The following is a 21630-nucleotide window of genomic DNA, read 5'->3' as shown; positions in this document are numbered from 1 at the left end:
TGGGAAAGAGAAGGCATGCGACAGAGTGAGGATTTAAAAGCAGAGGCTCTTAAATTTGAAGTTTTAACTCTCAACTCAAATATTCAATTTATATAATTTTTATTTTAAAATTAATTGTCTTGTGCGAGCTACCCATGAGCCTGTTGATAAAATATGTTAAATCTATCAACTTAACTCATCAAACTCAAATATTGCTTATAATTATATGAATTTGTAAAAAAAAAAAAAGAAATTCCACCCAATCTGCGACTTAATGAATCGGTCCGTTGACCTGAACCGATATACCCATCCCAAAGTGTAAATACTTTTAAAAGGTAGGATTTCGGAAGAAACTCCTTATATGTGGACAAATTATTGGAAAGTATCAGAGCATACAACACAAGACAAGACAAAAGAATGCAGAAAAAGATGGAGCGCCCTTAGTATTAGTTAAGCATATGCTTTTAACCTGCTTCAATTATGCTAAGCTTTTGTAATCTTCTATAAAGTAGAAGATCAAAGTCCATATATACTAAAACCTCGAATGCACCAACCAACCCATATATATCCAATTAAGCATGATAAAGCCCCTCTCACACTCCTCCAATGATGTGCACCTCTCTATCTTTTCATTCTTTACCTAAACCCCTAAAAAGGCAAAGGATTGTCTTGGAAGGAATACCGAATGAATCAACTTTTTTCTGTTACCTTTTAAAAGCAGATGCTGACATCTGAAGCTTTGCTTATTAGTATTTTATTTTGGAAGATAAAAAGTTAGCAAGTCAGGGTTGTCAAATATTCCTCTCTCCTCATTAATCAACCCATATGATCTGAATCCCGTTCTGTTTCTATCTATTTATGCATGCTGTAGTACTATATAATATAAATATATAATATAGGTGATAGAATAATTGCTCGGGTAAGATAGATATTTAAATTGACATAAATAAATAAATACTAGTATAATGTAAGATAGGAGTTAAGAGCTATGGATGATGGAACAAGTAGCCGACGCAGCAAAAACATGACTTTTTCTATTGCTCATCCTTTGGTAGATATGCAGGCTTTTAGAGCACCATGCTTACCTGTTCCCTGGTCACTATGCTTAGAATAGCATTTTAATCAACTTTTTCATTTGCCTTTTCCTCATAGTTGATGAATGGGTGGGGTCCTATTCGAAGTGAGTCACTTGAGCACCATCACGTTTGCAATTAGATTATGGCAGCACCCTTTTCTCTCATCTCATCTTAATTAAAACTTTCATAATTGACCATCCAAGGACTATAAAAGTAAACAAACAAATTTGAGTTGGTGGGTATCTAATGCTTATTATTTGCATATGCATGAGCCCATTATATCTTAATCAGCGCTTTAATTATCTTCTGGTAGAAAATCATGCAACCAACCACCAATAGGCTAGCATGTGAATGACATGGGGGCACCATGGTAAAGTACCGTCATCCTCTAGGTTGCTTCTATTTGACATAATATATAGGAGAGCATATCCAAGATGAGATGAAATGAAATGAAACCGCTACCTATATTTTATCATCCTAAAAAGGTGCAAGGATAATGTGTGCACCTAATTGAATATAAAGTACATCTATTTTATAAAAGAGGAAATATCCACCATATCTTATTCAATTTTGACATTAATGTCGGATTTGAAACAGGGGACAAGAGGAGCTGGAACGAACTTCCTTGCATCAGAGCTTCCAGATCTTTTCTCAAATTGATATTCGAGATGGATGTGAATTAAATTTGGAAAAGTCACAACAACCACCTCCTCCAACATACTTTATTCTTAATTTTATATACTACACATGTTTCCTAAAACCATATAATTATCTCCTTTTTAACTTTAAATTTTATTATTGAAAATTATATTTATTATATATACATTATGATATTACTTACAACACACATGCAACAAAAAAAAATAAACTTCTGCATCACACTCTAAATTGATTTAAAAAACAATCATAATGGTTAAATCTTAACGAAAAGATAATTAAATAAATAAGTTAACACGTCTGATGGCATAATTAACAAGTTTGTGTAATATAACATTCAATCATGAAAAGCCAAGTTTAACTTCTAAAACAGAATACTTTTTCAACTATATATACTTTAGAAATTGCAATGTAATTAATTAAAAACTAGAGTGTATTTAAATGAAAGAAATTAGAATCCCTTTAACATATTGTTCAACACATATCATTACAGGTTCGATACAAAATTCATGTATACATTTAGAAAATATATATATATATATATATCTCAGGAATGGCCACTTTACCATCAGATATTAATATTTAACCTATTGAAAGAATACTTTATGGGGAAAATAAGGTGCAATTATTAAATATATATATATATATATATATATATATATATAAAATCAGGACAAGACGTGCCCATAACCACACTGGGATAGTCACAATCTAATACTTTAAATCTTGCATAATGATGCTTTGTCAGTGTCCATGGGTCTGGAACAAGCTGGCAATTTTGATCTCATTATGTCCACTGGTAATCTACAAAGATTTTGTTACCAGTTAAATTAATATTTGGTCCAAGACTAGTATTGTTAATGTGTTCCATTTATGGTTTTCATGACTTGTATTATTAGTATGATGTTCTAATCAACTGAATTAATAGATTAATTATATTATAAAATAATTAATGTCGTTATATATAACAATAAATTTTTTAATATATATTTAATGTATATGTAAATTTAGATAATAAATTTTGATCTAATAATTAATTTGTTTACATATATAAATTGTAAATAAAAATCATAGGTTTCATAAAAATTTATATATGTAAACAAATTAATTATTAGATCACAATTGATTATCAAAAAATTTATTATTTAAATTTACATGTGCATTAAATATACATTAGAAATTTTATTGTTATATATAACAACATTAATTATTTTATAACATAATTGGTCTATTAATTTAGTTGGTTAGAGTGTTGTACTAATAATGTGAAAATCATAGATTCGATTCTTATTAGCCAATCTGCATGAGACTTATAGATTGGCAATCCGTATTGGACTTATAGATTCGTCAATCCGTATTAGCTTTACTGAAGGGTGAAAATGAAATTTTGCTATTTTACTGAATGTACCAGCAATTGTGTTGGGTACGCGTAGCAACAGCTTCCATTTATAGATACTTGAGCCCATCTGTGTGCTTCACCGAGCCTATTGTGTTTCCTTTCCCATGCCTACTAAGGGAGTTGCTACGTGCACCCAGCATTATTGCTGGGGCACCCAGCAAACAGTGAAGTGGCGAAACTGCCCTTCAGCAATTATTCTTCCGGAAGAAGGTTCTTCCGGAAAGTTTCCGGAAATAATTTTTCCGGAAAGTTTCCGGAAGAACCTTCTTCCGGAAGAATAATTTGTGTCTTCCGGAAATACTCACAGACAATTTCCGGAAGAACGTCATCCGGAATGTTTCCGGAAGAAGCTTCTTCCGGAAGAATTCCAGTGTCTTCCGGAAGAAGCTTCTTCCGGAAGTTAGTTTTTTTTTTTTAATACGTATGTAATGACGATTTTGCCCTTGTGTAAATTTCTTTAAATTAACTTCTTCAGGCTGTGTTTTACTGCGCTTTCTTTCTTTCTTCTTCAGGTCGTGTTTTACTGCGCTTTCTTTCTTTCTTCTTCCGTTTGCTTTGTTTCTTCTTCCGTTTGCTTTGTTTCTTCTTCCGTTTGCTGTTGTTTCGGTGGTGGTCCCTTCAGCAGTCTGTTGGTGGTCCTGTGAAGTGAAGTATTTGAAGATTTGGTGGTCCCGTGTTCCGTATTTGAAGTTTTATTAGTGGCTGTTGTTCCTATTTTGTCGGAGGTACGCGTTTATTTCGTTTTCCCGTTAGCTTTTAGAGAAGAAAAACAGTAAAAAATGTATCCGGAAGAAATTTTAGGCACAGAAGGAGGAAGGTCCGGAATGACCACTTCCGGAAGACCTTCTTCCGGAATGTTAAATTATTACTAATTTATTAATTTCTGTTTTATAATTTTTTTAATTTCTGTTTTATATATATTTCTGTTAGTTAATAATGAATTATTGGTTTAATTAGGTATAATGATATATATTGTGGATTATAATTTTTTTTGTTTTATAATGGTATATATATTTCTGTTTTATAATTTTTTTTTATTTCTGGTTTATATATGTTGTGGATTATTGATTTAATTAGGTATAATGGTATAATATTAAATGATTTAGGTAACTTAAATGTATAATGGTACAAAAATGTTTTATTAGTTGTTTATTATAGTGATAAGTTTAGTTTAAGTAAATAATGTAGTTATAAATTTAGAATATAGTGATAATTTTAATATAGTCGTGTATGATGCATATGTCCTATTAATATGTTTGTTATTTAAGGTGTAGTAAATTTTTGGATGTGGTTATATGATAATTTGAATGTACTTGTGTATGATGCATATGTCCTTAAGATGGACGAAGATCAATGGAGGTATGACTTTGCGATGTCACAAGAAGTTCATATGGATTATGATTATGATAATCAAGAAGAATGTGGAGTGAATGAACGACATGTCGATTGTTCAAATGCTTTTAATACATCTCAGGTAATCATAGATAATTTGAGTCATTGGTTGAATTGATGGTTTGTACGAAAATTAATGTGTTAGGGTTGCGTTGTAGGTATTCGCTACTCGAGATGATGTTTTGCAATGGGCTCGAACAGTTGCCCATGAAAATGGATTTGTTGCAGTGATTATGAGATCTGACACAGAGACCGGTAGCAGAGGAAGAAGTTCATTTGTGTTAATTGGGTGTGAAAGGAGTGGTACGTACAAGTGTAGAAATAAAGAATTCGTTAGAAAAGACACCGGGAGTAGGAAATGTGGTTGTCCCTTCAGGCTTCGTGGGAAACCAGTGCGTGGAGGGGAAGGTTGGATGGTGAAGTTGATCTGTGGGATTCATAATCATGAATTGGCGAAGTCCTTAGTTGGACATCCATACGCCGGGCGATTGACTAAGGAAGAAAAGAAAATTATTGCTGATATGACAAAGTCGATGGTGAAACCGAAAAACATCTTGCTAACGTTGAAGGAACACAATGCCGACAGTTACACCACGATAAAGCAAATTTACAATGCAAGAAGTGCATATCGTTCTTCAATAAGAGGAGCTGATACCGAAATGCAGCATCTGATGAAGCTTCTCGAACGTGATCAATACATTCATTGGCATAGATTGAAGGATGAAGTTGTGGTGCGTGATCTGTTTTGGTGTCACCCAGATGCAGTAAAGTTATGCAATGCATGTCATCTAGTGTTTTTTATAGACAGTACCTACAAAACAAACAGGTACAGACTCCCACTACTTGACTTTGTTGGAGTGACACCAACGGCGATGACATTCTCTGCTGGGTTTGCATATCTGGAGGCTGAGCGTGTTAATAATATTGTATGGGCTTTGGAACGATTTCGAGGCCTATTTTTAAGACACGATCGCCTCCCTCTTGTTATTGTCACTGACAGAGACCTAGCACTGATGAATGCAGTGAAAACTGTATTTGATGCTTTTCATTCTGTTCAAAGCAGCAACTCTCCAGTGAAACGAAGTGCATCATGTTCTCAACCGCGTCAGCCAACAAGGATCATCCCGATGTTGGATCAATTTGCGTCATTCTTTCAAGGTTTCATTCGTGACGTTGTGGATGTGAAAGCGGACGGTAACTGTGGATATCGGTCCATTGGCGCTTTATTAGGTATGGGGGAAGATTCGTGGCCGTTAGTGCGTAATGAATTGCTTAAAGAACTTGGCAGGTGGTCGCATGAGTACATGAACCTCTTCGGTGGCACAGAGAGATTTGAACAATTAAAGTTGTCCCTACTTGTTGATGGATTTTCAAAGGTATGTTTTTAGGTTAATTTTTTTTAATAACAATGTTTAAATTACTTACATGTGTATGTTTGGTTCATTCAGGTTAGTGTGGACAAGTGGATGGATATAACAGACATGGGATATGTGATTGCTTCACGGTATAACGTAATCCTTGTATCGTTGTCCCAACAACAAAGCATGACATTTTTCCCTCTTAGAAGTCAACCACCACCTGACTCTTCTGGCCACCGCATCATATGTGTCGGTCACGTGTTTGGAAATCATTTTGTTCAGGTACATTGAATATAGTTAGTGTAACAATTATGCAATGACTTCGCTTGTTCGTTTGGCACGGTCAGCGCATGATATAATGTTTGTTCATGTACAACAGGTTTATTTGAAAGACCATTGTCCGTTGCCGCCCCCAGCGCTGTTGTGGTCAACCAATTGTTATTCTCAGGCAAAGCAATGGGCAATTCCATATATTAGTAGAATGCAGGAATACACAAGCTTGATGTCATTCAAAACACACTATGTAGACCTAAATGAAGACTAAACATTCATTGTTTATTTATTTGTATTCATTATGCGATATAATTCGTTGTAACCCGTCACTAACCAATTAATATTATCAACTACTCGTTTGGTTAAGCAAGGAAATTGTTGGTCCAACAAAAATCATTTACGCGTACAGCATACATCATTGTCATAATTGACAACACATAATGACATGCATGCGTGTTACAGTTTGAGCGTGACAACACATTGGTTGACTTCAGTACACATTTTGAAACTAGCAGTCGCTCAACAACACATTGGTTGACTTGACTACACATTAGCGACAACACATTGGCTGACTTGACTACACGTAAAATCATTTCCTATTTCATCATGGCATCAAGATATAGAACAGAAGTTTCATAGTTTACCTGTAAGAAAATTGGCACGTAAATGGAAATGGTTCTTCATCTATTTCGTAGAAAGAGCTCCAACCCATAAGTGGCTGAGACTCCATGATCATGCTCCAGACACGAAGATATATAAAGACGTTGAAGTATTGAAGAAGGATTATAAGTCCCTTCCTTGCTGAAACAGTAGTAGAACGTGGGGAATATGAAAGGAAGTTGGCAATTTATATGAATACGAAATAGGAATATACGATGATGAGAGTGAATCATATGTAACTTAAGGTGGCTATTAATTGCTTGGAGAATGTGCGCGCCGCCTTCTATGCGTGAATGCGTTTTAATGGTGACGATGAGTATGCTTGCGAGAGTTACAAGAATACAAGGGGAATAAGAATATTCCAAGTTTGAACTTTAATGAACTCTCTTGCTTCTTTAATGAATAGGTTTTGAAGATTGTGATCGTGGAGCTTCTGTGCATTTGGAAAAAAAAATCCCAAACATGGGTACTTGAACATGGAAAAAGGGTTCATTTCCTATTTTTTTCGATTTTGAGGCTTTGTTTTGATGTGTTAGTTGACGGAACTGGGGAACGGGACTATTTTTTTTGGATTCTTTGACGTCCAAACATGAGAAATGGCCGCCCTCCATTGTCTCAGGGCACAGGCACACCCACGCAAAAAAATCCCAAACATGGGTACTTGAACATGGAAAAAGGGTTCATTTCCTATTTTTTTCGATTTTGAGGCTTTGTTTTGACGTGTTAGTTGACGGAACTGGGGAACGGGACTATTTTTTTTGGATTCTTTGACGTCCAAACATGAGAACTGGGGAACGGGACTATTTCCTGATTTATTAATTATTTTAAAAACTTTTATTTTTTTATGTAATTCTTACAAACAAAACTCATGATTCTAGGTTCCCTTTTTTTAAAAATAAATTTAAAACAACCGTAAACTTTGCTTAAGGACCACAAACAATCGGAATAACAAACTATATTATAAAATAATAAACTGTGCAAAACACGCCAACTATATTAAACAAAAACTGTAATAATTACAAATATTCATGTCAACTACAACACAACAATATAAATACAATGATCAATGGTCCGTGCGGCGTCTCTGACGAGCCCTGACCGTCCCATCAGCACTGGGTCCCCCTCTCGCGATCGTCAGGCAGTCCTGCATAATGTCATATAACTCTGTGCCTGCAGTGACTATCCTAAGGTTGAGCACACGCTCCAACCTCTGTGCAATCGCCTCATATCCCTCGTAATCATCCTGTCAAAGTCAGTAAAAACATTTATTATGAAATTCAAAATAAACAACAACTCATAAAACATTAAACGCGCAAATAATCTTACCACATATGGAGGGGGGTCAAATGCCACTGGAACCTGGGGGCTGGGCGGCTGTATGTAGTCCTCAGGGTCTGCAGCTGGTGCATCCCTCTGCTGGTCAGCTGCCTGGGTCGGTGTCATGAAAGGGTGAGATATGCGGAAAAACCACTCAATGTAATCCGCAGATACCTGCCCAGGCACTAAACAAGGCTGACCCGCAGGTAGTAAGTGATCCGCAAACTCCATCCACCTGTCATCTATCTGCTCCTGTGACAATCGTGCACTAACAGGCGGCGGAGGGATGCTCTGGATGTAACCGAACTGGCGTACCACCCTCTCCGGTCGAACTGCGACGATTATAGGACCCCATCTGAGCTGACCCTGGAACGATGAAATCTCCTGAAACGCCCTAACACCCCGATGCTCCGTGTACGGCAACCAGGACACATCTGTGACGGTCAAACCATCACAACGTGCCCTGTAGGGTGCTCCTGTGATGCCCTTCATGTGCGCCTTCGACGTCAACCACCGGGAAGCACGTGGGGACGTCTCCTGGTATGTGTCGTCAGTCACGCACTGATGCACACTAGGGAAGTGCTCATAGATCCAGCACTACACAATAATTGAGGTTAACATAACATAAAAACATGTTTAAATCATAATCGAACCTAACATATTAATAAACACAAAATTTACCTGAAATAGCGTCAAGTACCCCGCAAGCTGTCTGGTGGTGGTCCTACAAGCCTCATCTAACTGGTCGTACATATGAACCAGCGCGGCAACCCCCCAAGCGTAACCACCACTATGAGCGAGGTCCCGGAAAGCGTCAAGATGGACCACATGCACGTATGTTGCACTCTTATTAGCAAAAAGAGTGCAACCGACAAGGTGCAGCAAATAAGCGCGAGCTGCGACAATCCACCGCCGGGCCTGACATCTGGTCTCATAAATGTCACGAACCCATCCTAATCGTACATATGCTCCACGTGTGAGCGCTGTCTCGGCTCTGGCCTCCTCCGCAGACACTTCCAGCAACTCCGTGAGCAAGAATCTGGCCTCCTCCGTAGAAAGAGCGTGGAAACTGTGCAAGGCGCCAGTGATGGGCAAATGTAGAATGGACGACACATCATCCAATGTGATCGTCAGCTCTCCTACTGGAAGGTGGAAGGTGCTAGTCTCACTGTGCCACCTCTCCACAAATGCGGATATAAGTCCAGGATCGCCAGTAATAACTGAACAATCTATCAGTGGACTTAATCCTGTGGCAGCCACCAGGCCTTCAATCTCAGGCACTGGCCTCCCAATCAGTGTCAGCTTCCTCCCATGTGACACTAACTTCAAATCAGGACGTTCCTGATTTGAAGTACAAATTATACAATTATTAAAAAAAAATTAATCATAAACAAATAAATAAACAATGACAAATAATTAACAAATTAAAATACCTGTCCACTCCACACGGCATGTGCAACATGCTCGGCAAATGATGTGAGCACTGACGGGTCACGTGGACCACCAGGGAATCCCTCTGCAGCATCATCACCATCTGACCCCTCACCACTATCAGCACCCTGTGCGTCCGCACGCATCTCAGGTGCCTCCGTAGGCTGCTCAGGGACATCATCAGTCATGTCAGCGACGTCCTCAGCCATATCACGTCCCTCCGTAGTCATCTGATGAACGCGTAGCCTACGGGCTGAGGCAGTAGGCCTACGCCTCTCGGGAACATCGCCAGCATCCTCGTCAGCAGCTCTATCTCTGCCTACAAATCTACCTATGGCACGACCTAAACCTCGTGTTCTGGCCATGATCTGTAAATCATGTCGAACACGTTTTTTTTTCGGTCAAAATATACACAATTTTCTTTATAAAAAATCAACTTTATTTATAAACAAATAAGACTAACTTAAATCAAATCATTTTCACACATACACGACCTAATTTTAAAAAAAAAATTAAACAACTTCATTTATATAAAAAAAACAACTAATGTAAAATAAAATTATTAATAAACATGCACAACTTAATTTTTTTTTAAAAAAATTAAACAACTTCATTTATATAAAAAAAACAACTAATGTAAAATAAAATTATTAATAAACATGCACAACTTAATTTTTTTAAAAAAAAATTAAACAACTTCATTTATAAAAAAAAAAAAACACAACTAATATAAAAAAAATTAATTAGTAAACATCCACAACTTAATTTTTTTAAAAAAATAAACAACTTCATTTATAAAAAAAAACACAACTAAATTACTTAGTAAACATCAACAAGTTAATTTTTTTTTAAAAAAAATAAACAACTTCATTTATAAAAACAAAACACAACTAATATAAAAATAATTCATTACTAAACATCCACAACTTAATTTTTAAAAAAAATTAAACAACTAATGTAAAAAAAAAATTATTTAGTAAACATCCACAATTTTTTTAGTAAATAAAATACTTCATTTATAATAAAATAAACTAATTAATTATAAAAAATTAGTATTTTTATAAAACTTCCAAAACACACCACTTTAATTATAAAAATAGACAACTTCATTTTTAAAGAAAAAACACTAATTTAAAAAAAAACAATAAACAAAAACAAACACAACTACTTTTATAAAAAAAAATTAATTTACAAATTAATATTTAGTAAAAATACACAATTTTAATTATAAAAAAAATATGACATCAAACACCCAAACTTCATTTTTCATAAAATCTAAAAAACAAAATAACCAAAATAAATAAAATAATTCATTTAAAAAAAAACAAAACAATTTCTGTTTAAAAAAAATTTAAAAAAAAAACACAAAAAAAAAAAAAACCACTTCCGGAAGAAGTGGTTCTTCCGGAAACACTCCGGAAGAAGGGTTCTTCCGGAAAGGTCTTCCGGAAGTTTGAAACTTCTTCCGGAAGTGGGCGTCTTCCGGAATTCTTCCGGATGAACCACTTCTTCCGGAAAGTTCCCGGAAGACGTTTTCCGGAAGTCTTCCGGAAGAAGTGTTCTTCCGGAAGACGTTTGGTTACTTCCGGAAGAACACTTCTTCCGGAAACTTTCCGGAAAACGTTCTTCCGGAACTTCCGGAAGAACCCCTAACGGGTCTTCCGGAAGACTCCGTCGTCAGCCATTTCCCCATTTTTTCCGGCGTCTCCTGCTCTCGTCTTCTACCCTACGGTTCCGCTAACCTAAGGTTCTTCTAACCTACCCTAAATGCTACAACTACAGTGCATAATAAAAGCAAAGGGAAGATTAGGGACACCTACCTCGAACGGAAATGGCGTCCAACCGAAGCAGCAGCTGGGCTCGCGGTGAAGGAGAAGGCTCGCGGAAGAGGTATGCAAAGGAAGAAGGAGAAGGCTCGCGGAAGAAGGCTCGCGGAAGGAAGAAAAGCAGAAGCAAGAAGAAGGCTTAGTGATTCCGGGAGAGGAGAAGAAAACTATTTCAATATTTTAAACTTTTTTAATGAAGGGTAAAATGGTAGTTTCAATAAATTGCTGGGTGCACCAGCAATATTGCTGGGTGCACCTAGCATATCCCGCCTACTAATTTGAAGTGGGCCAACAATTGTTACAGTAATTGGTACTCTGGTTACTGACATGTCAATATTGCAATATGCCCTTCATAGGTCAAGGCCCAATATGGTTTCCATAGGAGCCCATTTGGTGGGGCATTTGTTTGGATATAAAACACGTTCGAAATAGTTCGATTCATTCAACATAAATATTCCTAAGAATATGAATTGGGCGTATGATATTGAGACCCTTTATTGATCTTCCTAAACCCCCCACTTGTTTTTAAATGTTTTGACAAAAATAGTCTTGAAGGAAGTTAATTTTCGTTTGTGTTTCACGACAAAAAAGAAAAGTAGGCAGAAGGCAAGGGAGAAAACAATGAAAGATAAAGAAGAGTAATACTTGTAGAAAAGAAACTGAGATATTTGAAGAAGATTAACAGGTGGGGGTGGAGAGTAGGGAGAAGGCAAGGGAGAGGAGTAGGCTGAAAAGATCTAACAGGGGAAAGTGAATATCAATTTTTATAAAGTGATCTAATATTGATAACCTATAGTGTATATAATTTTTTTATGTTAGTATTGATAATATATAGTATGGTAAAAATATTAATGTTTATAATAATTATCTTTATTTATTTTTACCTCAATAGTTATTTATAATTATCATTTTTGTTATTTGTTAAAACAACTATTTATAATATCTACTGACAATAATTATTTTAACCCGATATAAATACTTATTAATTTAAATATATAAATATAATTTTTTATGTTAATATCGATAATACAGCAATGATAATTATCTCTGTTATTGTTTTAGTTAATTTCGGTTTGGTGTGTTAAAATTTTTGTTCCGAAACCCATACCAGAGCAGCCTAAGAGCTTTCATAGTGGCCCAAACCGCAACAGCTAGGAGGTTTTTGTTGGGAACCCAAAAATGGACCAAAAACACAAAGTGTGGCCCGAAACAAAGTTCTGAAAATAAATGTTAATATTGATAAGTATGGTAAACTTATTAATTTAGGCTTAATTAATGTTTTAGCCCCTCAATTTGGATTGTAATTTTTTTAGTGCCTGAAATTCTAATTTTTTTTTTAGTTCTTAAATTTTGAAAGTTTGCTTTTTTAGTCCTGACATAATAAATTGGCGCTGTGGTGATTTTTAAACACTTTATGACAGTTTTTTTAGTACTTTGTAATAGTTTTTAAATGTAAATTCAAGTGCCTAAAAAATTAAAATTAATTTAAGACGGCTAAAAACTGTCAATTTATTATGTTAGTGATTATAAAAAATACAATTTTCAAAATTTAGAAACTAAAAAAGCATTTTTAAACTTCAGGAATAAAAAAAAACAATAAAAAAACTAATTAAGCTATTAATTTATAACAATGATATTTATTATTATTTTAACTTCACAATAGTTACTTATAATTATAATTTCATTACTTACTATTATAATTATTTATAATATCTATTTACAATACTTTTTGCTTTAACCTTATAATAAATATTTGCTGATATAAATATATAAATGTAAATTTTATGTTTTTTATGGAGTGATTTTTATATTAATATTTATAATACTGCGATAATTATTATCTATATTATTATGTTAGTTAATTTTTGTTTTGTGGGTTATTAATTTTCTCCTCCGTAGAGCCAGACCAGAATCAGAACAGCCCAAATGCTTCCACAACAAGGAGCTTTTTGTTTGAGAGCCGAAAAACGGACCAAACAAATAAAATGTAGCTGAAAACCAAGTTTTGTATTTATTTTGCTGAAACACCCTTGTTGTGCACGATGTGGATGATATAATAAATAAATTTTTTTAAAAAAATTCCCTATCGTTCACGATGTGGGTAAAATGATAAATAAATATTTTTTTTAAATCACGATCGCGCATGATGTTGGCAAAATGATAAATAAATATTTTCTAAGATCATGCTATTGTGCACAATGTAGGTAATATAAAAAATGCTTTTAATAAACTATTTTTTTTTACAGAAAAATAAATTAATTGTTAAATATTAACCTTTTAATTTATTATAAATATTTTTTAATTCAATGCTGTTTTCATCTGACTACTGATATTACGCAGTATAGTAAAATTTAACCTTATAATATGATTATTTCCATTATTTATAATAATAATTATGTATAATAAATAAAAACGTTGTGTTTAATAATCAGTTGATCCTTGTGCAAAAGTGCATCAATTTCAATATTGACAATATATAGTATATAAAAGTGTAAATTATTTTTATATTAATATTGTTCATAAATATTATCAAATACTATTTACAACCCTAATTTGTTACATTTTTATTATTAATTTTACTGAATATTTATTATTTATTATTTAATAAGGTAGCTCATAAACTTTTAACTTTCAACTATACTTTTAGATAGTTTTGATAAACATAGACTTAACCAATGTAGCATATGAAACATAATACGAAATTGATTTTGTTTAGATATTCAGTCAAACTTTCTTCTTTTTTCATATTAATTGCTATACTCCATTTTTATTGGCTTTTCTTTTATCCAAATTTTGCATGGAACGTTTCACTAGCATCCACGGCTTGTACAACGGTTCATGCAGAACTAAAGTTTTTGTTTGTTAATTTTCAAAATCATCTTTCCCACTAACCATGTTTCTTGGATTGACGAGGAAGGCCTCACTTTGCTAAAAAAAAATATAATCTTTCCCACACCCTGTTGTTATGGATTTTTTAAAGGTTTGATCATGCATGGCTTTGGTTAAAAAATTGATAATTTCATTTTTTTTATTATCTAATCAGTGTTTTTAAAAATTAAAATATAAGTTATGTTGAACAAAAATAACTAAAAAGCAAACTAATAACTAAAAGCTGGAAAAATAATTTATTAAATTATAAATTAATTATTAAAATAACTAAAATCATAATTAATTAAAAAGAATAATCAGACTCCTAAAAACATTAGTATATGTCACGAGTATCAACTTGACTTCCCCATCTGAAGCCTCTTGGGGATGTTCATTGGGCAAAAAAAATCTGATCCCTCAAAGTCTTTCTTACTTTGGAGGCTTCTTCTCATAAGATGCCAACTGATGATAAGCTTAAGCGTCCTGGGTTGTGAAAAGTGTGAGGAAAGCTCAACTCACCTCTTTCTTAACTGTGACTTTGTTTCAAGGCTGCAACAGAAGTTGTACTGCCCTGTAGATTTCTCCTCTTGATTTTCGGTCCTTAATGTTCTAAACAGAAAGTGGAGAGGCCAAGCCCACCATGTCATTCTTGCTCTCATTATCAATACCTTTGGTGCCATTTGGTATTGCCGAAATCAGGTAAATTTTCATAACAAGCATATTAATTTGCATAGTGCTACTCTCTCTATTTCTGCAACTACCTCTCTTGTTGGAACGCTCTCTAAGTGCCACTTGGGACACTCTATTCTGGAATTCACCCTATTGAAGTCCTTTGCTGTGAATGTCCATCCTCCTAAGCCTTCCCTCATCAAGCGGGTTGATTGGGTCCTCCGTGGCATGGAACCATCAAATGCAATACTGATGGACTAACTAGGGGCCACCTGGTCATTCGGGGAGTGGCGGTATTTTTCGTGATCACTTGGGCGTTTTGTTGGGGTGTTTCTCTTCCTATATTGGGATTCAATCCTCTCTATATCTTGAACTTTTTGTAGTCATTCTTGCTCTTGAAATTGCTTTCAGTAAGAATTGGAAGAAAATCTGGCTAGAGTCTAACTCTATGTTGTTGGTTTAAGCGCTAAGCAGCTCGTCCGTTATTCCTTGGTTCGTCTGCCAATGTTGGAAAAGTTGCTTATTTTTTTGTAAACAGAACCATATAGTTTTGTTTTCCTCTTGTATTTACAGAGAAGAAAACTTTGGTACATATGCTTTAGTTAATGATGTGGCCTCTTCCCAGGCTAGATTTACTTGGTGGGATTTCGTCCCTCTTTTTGCTAAGAACGCATTCCTTCATAATTGAAATGCTCTTCCCAGTTATAGGTTTCTGTAATTTTTCAAATGGGTCTTGGCATAAACCTCCCATTTTGTTTATTTTGCTTTGATATCTTTTTTATGATATTTGGGATGGTCTGCTTTAGATTCTCATAAGAATATCAGCAGCGTAGTTGGAATGTTTATGTTTTTTCATCCGCGGTCACTCTTATTTTATAAAAATAATAATATACAAACATTTTAAAATCTGAGTCAAACACATTTAATCAGTTTAAACCACAAATTTCCACACTAGTAATATGCAATGCTAGATAATCCTACATGGATTAATGATGGGTATCACATGAAGGACAGGATGACTCACCGTTCTAATCTTATGTGTGGAAAATTTGAAGCCTTCTCGCAAACGGTTCATTTACACTTGTCATTGTTTGAACCGGTGCTATCCTTGGCACGTTGCCCACTTACCCCTTTGCCATATGTAACGTTGATGAGGACTACACCAAGGGCTAGATTGATTGATCACATTCCAAATTTATGAAATGGAACGGAAGCATAATAATTAGTCCATTCAAGAACGAATAGAGAAGAAAAGTTGCCGCACACGTTTCAGTGACTTTGACCTCATTTTTGTACTGGATTGGGATATCCAAAGGAACCATCATCCGTGGTTGTATTTTTTCAGATCTACCATAACTTTTATAACTTTTTCAAATCTAAGATACTAGTTTGTTTTCACTGTCCATCAGCTCCCTCTGAAGAAACAAATGATACCCGATAATGGGTCACATGACATGGATAAGATCATTCCATCACGTTGTTCCTAGCCAAGTGTCAATGTAACAGAAGCTGCTTAAGATATATACTAGCTTTTTTATGTGATTGAACCATTTCATGATACTTTGGCACATGAATTGAATGTGCTAGCTATGTCTTTGTCTCCGTGGCTCAAAGTGTTAGTTTACCTGGACAAATGTTATTGATTCAAGATAACTCATGTACTACTGAACTATCAAGTCAATCAAAAAATCTGGTTTTTGGTGGGATAATCTGCTTTTAGTTAATGACGAAGTCAGAGGAAAATGGGTATTGTAGTGGGAGCCAGCCAAAGAAAAATAATTCCTTTACTTGGAAAAGTTTTAAGCAGGTGGTTGGATACTGCATCTGAAACTTCTGCCGACCCGCTGAAATTTCAAAAGCAAAAAATATCATCATGTAGTTGTATTCAAGCTGTTCCAAAATAAGTGATTCTCCCAACGGAAGAAGGACTTGCAAAATAAAGTAAAACAAAAATACATTATGACAAGTTTTAGGTGTAGAGAACAAGAACATACTTCGTTAGCACATCTTCAGATATTTCTAAGAAAAATGGGTATAAGTAGTGAGCTATCTCGCTCCTAACTAACGATTGTTACAGTTATTCATATAATTCTTATACTATTTTGGTATCTTTATTCATTTGCACAAGAGTTTAATAAATAAAAAAATAGTTTATATTTAGATATTAGTTGAGAGAACTTGTTACAAGTCTTTTAACTCCCACAACAATAAATTCTTCTTTCTTTATTTTGTCTTCAAATTGGAAATATTCATTAGAATTTTGAAAAGCACATTCTTAACTTTATCCGAATATAATTTTTTTTAGGAATTATCCAAATATAGTCTTCAAAGTGTAGAAGCACCTAAAAAGGTTAGTAATTGAAACGAATCCATGTGGGGGACGGGACATGTACAGCCTAAAAAAACTGGCTAGACAAGATAAGGCAGAGATGTTTGAACATCTGGTGATTTGCATTGATTGATAAACGGTAATTTTCATTTTCAAAATGTACTGTGAGGACGGTACCCCAAGTTAAAATTGATTCCTGGTTGTTATTACTTGTTTTGTACATTGGTAAAAAAAATAAAAATAAAAAGTTTATGTTCTTAAAAGACACGAGTTCTGGTGAATGTAGACAATTTAAGTGATTAACTCTCTCACCCACACTGTAGCATCTGTCACAAGTTCTTTGCAAGGAAAAACAAGTTTGCCAGCCTGTTACGATTTTGCAGCTTTTTCCATACACCAACGGCGTGCTTTGAGCCTCATCATATGAAACTCGTGCCTAAATTTAATTAAACTCCAAAGAGTACTTTTTCCCTACAATTTGCAACATCAACGACTACGGTCCAACGATTAAAAAAATAAGTGTTGCAAGTTTCATTCAGAAACCAAGGAAACTTCCGCTGGCAGTCAACGAAAATAATAGAGTAATGGTAGTTTTAATTCATAAAATTGTCAGACACTGCCCAAGACCTAATCCACCTACCATCATTTATCAACAAACTTAGTTGTCTCCTCCTCAAACCTTATTTTATTGTTGAAAGATTGCTGTTAGGCGTGTTTTCATTGAACGGTGCAGAAAGTCATAATCCTTGTCATACAAAAAAGAAATTTTTTACTGCAAGTTATGTGAAAAACATGAATAAGCTAATCTGTAAATTTCTAAGTATTGACCTTTTAAAATCCACCTATGAAAGTATATCATTCTGTACAAGATTGTTTTTCTGTATCAGTTTCTATAATGTTCCTCACAAATCCTGATAAATTATGGACGCAGAAGGTCCTGCTGCAGTTGCAAGTCCTTCAAGTAACTTGATTACTTCGCTAGTATCATCCAAATAGTATTCGGCCATACTTGGTTTTTGTCCAACAGTGCATGCAAACACTTTTGATATTATGGTGGAAAGAGCTGGATTAGATACTGAAAGAGCAATGCTTTCAAACATATCTTCATCTGAGCGATCATCTCCTATGCACAGTAGAAAATCTGGTGACTTCCCCTTACTTCGCATGATTGAGATAAGGTCTTCCACCACTTTACCCTTGCTCACACCCTGCAACTCATACAACAAACAATTCAACCAATCACCTTATCATCCCAATTAAAATGAATACTCTTTCTGTCTGTCTCTTCGAAACAAAACAAACCATTTTCTAAGCAAGCAATACACATTGTAAGTTCCATTGTTTAGGCCTAAATTTAAGTATACCTGAGGTTTAACTTCAACTATATGTTGTCCCCTTATAACCCCTACTGGCTCATTGGCAAGCACACTCTCCAGGTGATCAAGAAGCTCTTTTGCTTGGCATGATCCAAAATAAGGATCTGCTTCTTGATGGTGCCAAACCATTGCACTTTCTTTATGTTCAATGAAGGAACCATCAGTTGCTTCAGTATAAAGCGCCATCACAGGTTCTGCAATCATTTTCCATTCAAAATCGGTCGTCAATCCGCAAGTCTCCCAAGGAGAATCCTTGGTCCACCTGCCAACAAGCAAAGAACAAAAAGACTATCATCAACAACAAAAAACACCAAAGCCCAAAATTTACAAATTTTCCATAAAATGGAAATCCAATGTACCTAGTGAAGTAACCGTGCTCAGCAGAGAGACCCAATTTCTCACATGGAGAAAACCACTTGCTCAAGCAATCCTTATCCCTGCCGCTCACAATGAACACCATGTTTTCAGGATCACTGCATAAATAATTCAAGACAGTAATAACTTCCTTGCTCGGAGTCTTGATTGTCGCCTGCGGCATCATGGTGCCATCGTAGTCCAAAAGGATCAATCGACTGTGTGTATCTCTATATGCAGAGGCAATGTGATCCACAGAGAGCTTCCTAAAGGTAGGATCCAAAGCAACAATTCTGAACCCCAAGCCCAATCCAACACCCCAATACCTCTTAGAGTAATGCTCCCTACAAGCTCTATCTAAATCCTGATCAAAACTCCTTGCCCAGTAAGCCACATCATGAGAGCTTATGTACTTGTAATGCTTCTCGTGGCGCAAATGCTTCTCTGCCTCCGACATTGTGACAGCCGAATTCATGGCCTCAGCGACTTCATCAATGTTCCACGGATTCACCCTGATGGCTCCACTGAGCGAAGGGGAACACCCTATGAACTCAGACACGATGATAACGCTCTGCTTAAGGGTTTTCTTATCCTCACCTTCAACGCCAAGCGCCTTGTCCAAAGCAAAACTCCCCTGCCTGCAAACAGTGTACTCATAAGGCACCAAATTCATCCCATCCCTCACCGCATTCACAACGCAGCACTCAGAAACAGCGTAATACGCAGCCTTCTCCTGCGTGGAGATTGGTCCATTGATGTAAACAATAGGCTGGTACCCCGGTTGTGAATATTTCTCATTGATCTCTCTGGCAATGGCCTCGCTCTCGTTCTTCACGTCCTGAATGTCCTTCCCTCTGCTCCTCGCCGCGTTCAGAATCTGAACCAACACCACACGACCCCTTAAGCTTTCATCCACTTCCAGAAGCTTCCCCAAAGCTAAGAACTTTAAACTAATACCTTTGAACAAGTCCATGTCATCCACTCCCAATATCACAACCTTTCCTTCATACTCCTTCTTCAATTCCTTCACCCTTAACGCCGTCTGCGGCAAAGACAACACCGACTCCAAGAGCCCCATGTGAATCCCCGCGGGGAGGATCTTAACCGTCACGGTGCGACCGTAGTAATCCAACCCAATGTAACCCCTCTTGGACTCGTAATCCAGCCCCAGCATCCTGCTACAACACGACAAAAAATGTCGCGCGTAGTCGAAGGTGTGGAACCCGATCAGGTCGCAGTTCAGAAACGCGCGGAGGATGTCCTCGCGAACGGGTAGAGTCCGGTATATCTCCGACGACGGAAACGTGTTGTGCAAGAAGAAGCCCAGCTTCACACGGTGGAACCGCTTCCGGAGGAACGTGGGTAGTATCATGAGGTGGTAATCGTGAACCCAGACATAATCCTCGTCCGGGTTGATAATCTCGGTGACCTTTTCTGCGAAGATCCTGTTCGCGAGCACATACGCCTTCCACTGCTCGCGGTCGAAACGCGCGCCTTGGCTCGGCGACATGGGTAGCATGTAGTGAAAAAGTGGCCACAGGTAATGCTTGCAAAAACCATGGTAGAATTTGTTGTGAATTTCTGAAGGTATAAACGTTGGGACGCAGCGGAACTTTTCGAGGAGTAACTGAGCGACTTCTTCTTGTTTGCAGCCTTCGATCTCTGCTTTCAGGGAACCGACGTACAACACTTCCACGTCGGAAGGAAATCCGTCTTTGAGCTGAAGGACGAGGCTGTCTCTGTCCCACTCGAACCTCCATTTCCTCCCCTCGCGAAACGCGCGTATCGGTAACTGATTCGCGACCACGATCCTCCGCTCGCGCCGCGCCGGCGAAACGGCGTCGTCCGATCCCGGATTCTCCATGCCGTCGATATACAACTCCGGCACGTCTCCGGCCGCCGTCGTCACCAGCCGCGGAACGCGACCACCCAGCGTTTGGTAATCATCCACCGATACCAAATTCAATAGCCCCAAGCAAGATCTTGATAGCATTGTCCAGAAACAAGAATAAAAAATAAAAAATAAAAAAAATATGGGGAATGGACTTTTTTTTTATTCTTTTTGAGTTTGGGGTGATGGTGGTGGTGGTATTAGAGGAAGATAAATCTATGAGTGATGAAAATCCCATATACTGATGCACCTTCCATAATGGAAGAGCGTGGGGTGGCGTTTTTGTCTGCGAGAAAACTATGACAGTGGCGTGGATAAGAACGAATAGAAGAAAAACCCAACCCAGCCGGTTTTTTATGTGAATGCTTTCATCCGACGGTTCACACGTTTCTTGTTCTCACACATCAGTTTTTTCTACTACGCCACTTTTCTCTCTACTCGCTGCTAACTGTAGTCGACTACTCTCTCTCACCCCTGACTGCGTTATCCTTAATTTATCGTAGCTTACCGGGTATAGCCGGTTGAAATGGATAAGGATGTGGGTGTGTTAAAGGATGAGAAAAGGGAAATATCAATTCATAGGATCACGTGGTCTTTACGGCAACGTAAGAGAAATAACATTTCAATTCTTTTCAGCCATATAGAGATAATTATGTAATTGAGTTACTATTTTATTTATGTACAGTACATTAATATATTTTTTTATTCTTGTGAATTTAATTGTCGACAGCACGTTGCTGGAAAGTTAAATTATATAAAATGGATCATCAAATTC

At 36.3% G+C, this 21630-nt stretch overlaps 1 protein-coding gene and 1 pseudogene across 1 annotated transcript; both read right to left on the bottom strand.

Annotated features, from left to right (window-relative positions):
- Window positions 1-543: 543 nt before the first annotated feature.
- On the bottom strand, window positions 544-9095 carry LOC114380914 (annotated as a pseudogene).
- An 8885-nt stretch (window positions 9096-17980) lies between these two features.
- Window positions 17981-21334, bottom strand: LOC114382011 (probable alpha,alpha-trehalose-phosphate synthase [UDP-forming] 11). The gene is made up of 3 exons (XM_028341245.1): window positions 18970-21334; window positions 18599-18872; window positions 17981-18442 (listed from the first exon to the last, which is right to left on the bottom strand). Exons 1-3 carry the CDS (start codon window positions 20955-20957, stop codon window positions 18137-18139), a joined length of 2568 nt encoding a protein of 855 aa, XP_028197046.1. The 5' UTR covers window positions 20958-21334; the 3' UTR covers window positions 17981-18136.
- Window positions 21335-21630: the final 296 nt, after the last annotated feature.

This window comes from Glycine soja, chromosome 13 (assembly GCF_004193775.1).
Source record: "Glycine soja cultivar W05 chromosome 13, ASM419377v2, whole genome shotgun sequence".
Taxonomy (NCBI): Eukaryota; Viridiplantae; Streptophyta; class Magnoliopsida; order Fabales; family Fabaceae; genus Glycine; species Glycine soja.
Note: the sequence above shows the minus strand (reverse complement) of the source record. Positions and strands in the feature narration are given on the sequence as shown.

Bases quoted from the DNA above. Each gene is read 5' to 3' on its own strand.
- LOC114382011 (XM_028341245.1), bottom strand. From the start codon at position 20,957: ATGCTATCAAGATCTTGCTTGGGGCTATTGAATTTGGTATCGGTGGAT. The intron at 18,873-18,969 runs GTACATTGGATT...GCTTGTTGGCAG, and splicing joins GAGCACGGTTACTTCACTAG to GTGGACCAAGGATTCTCCTT. The intron at 18,443-18,598 runs GTATACTTAAAT...TATGAGTTGCAG, and splicing joins TAGTTGAAGTTAAACCTCAG to GGTGTGAGCAAGGGTAAAGT.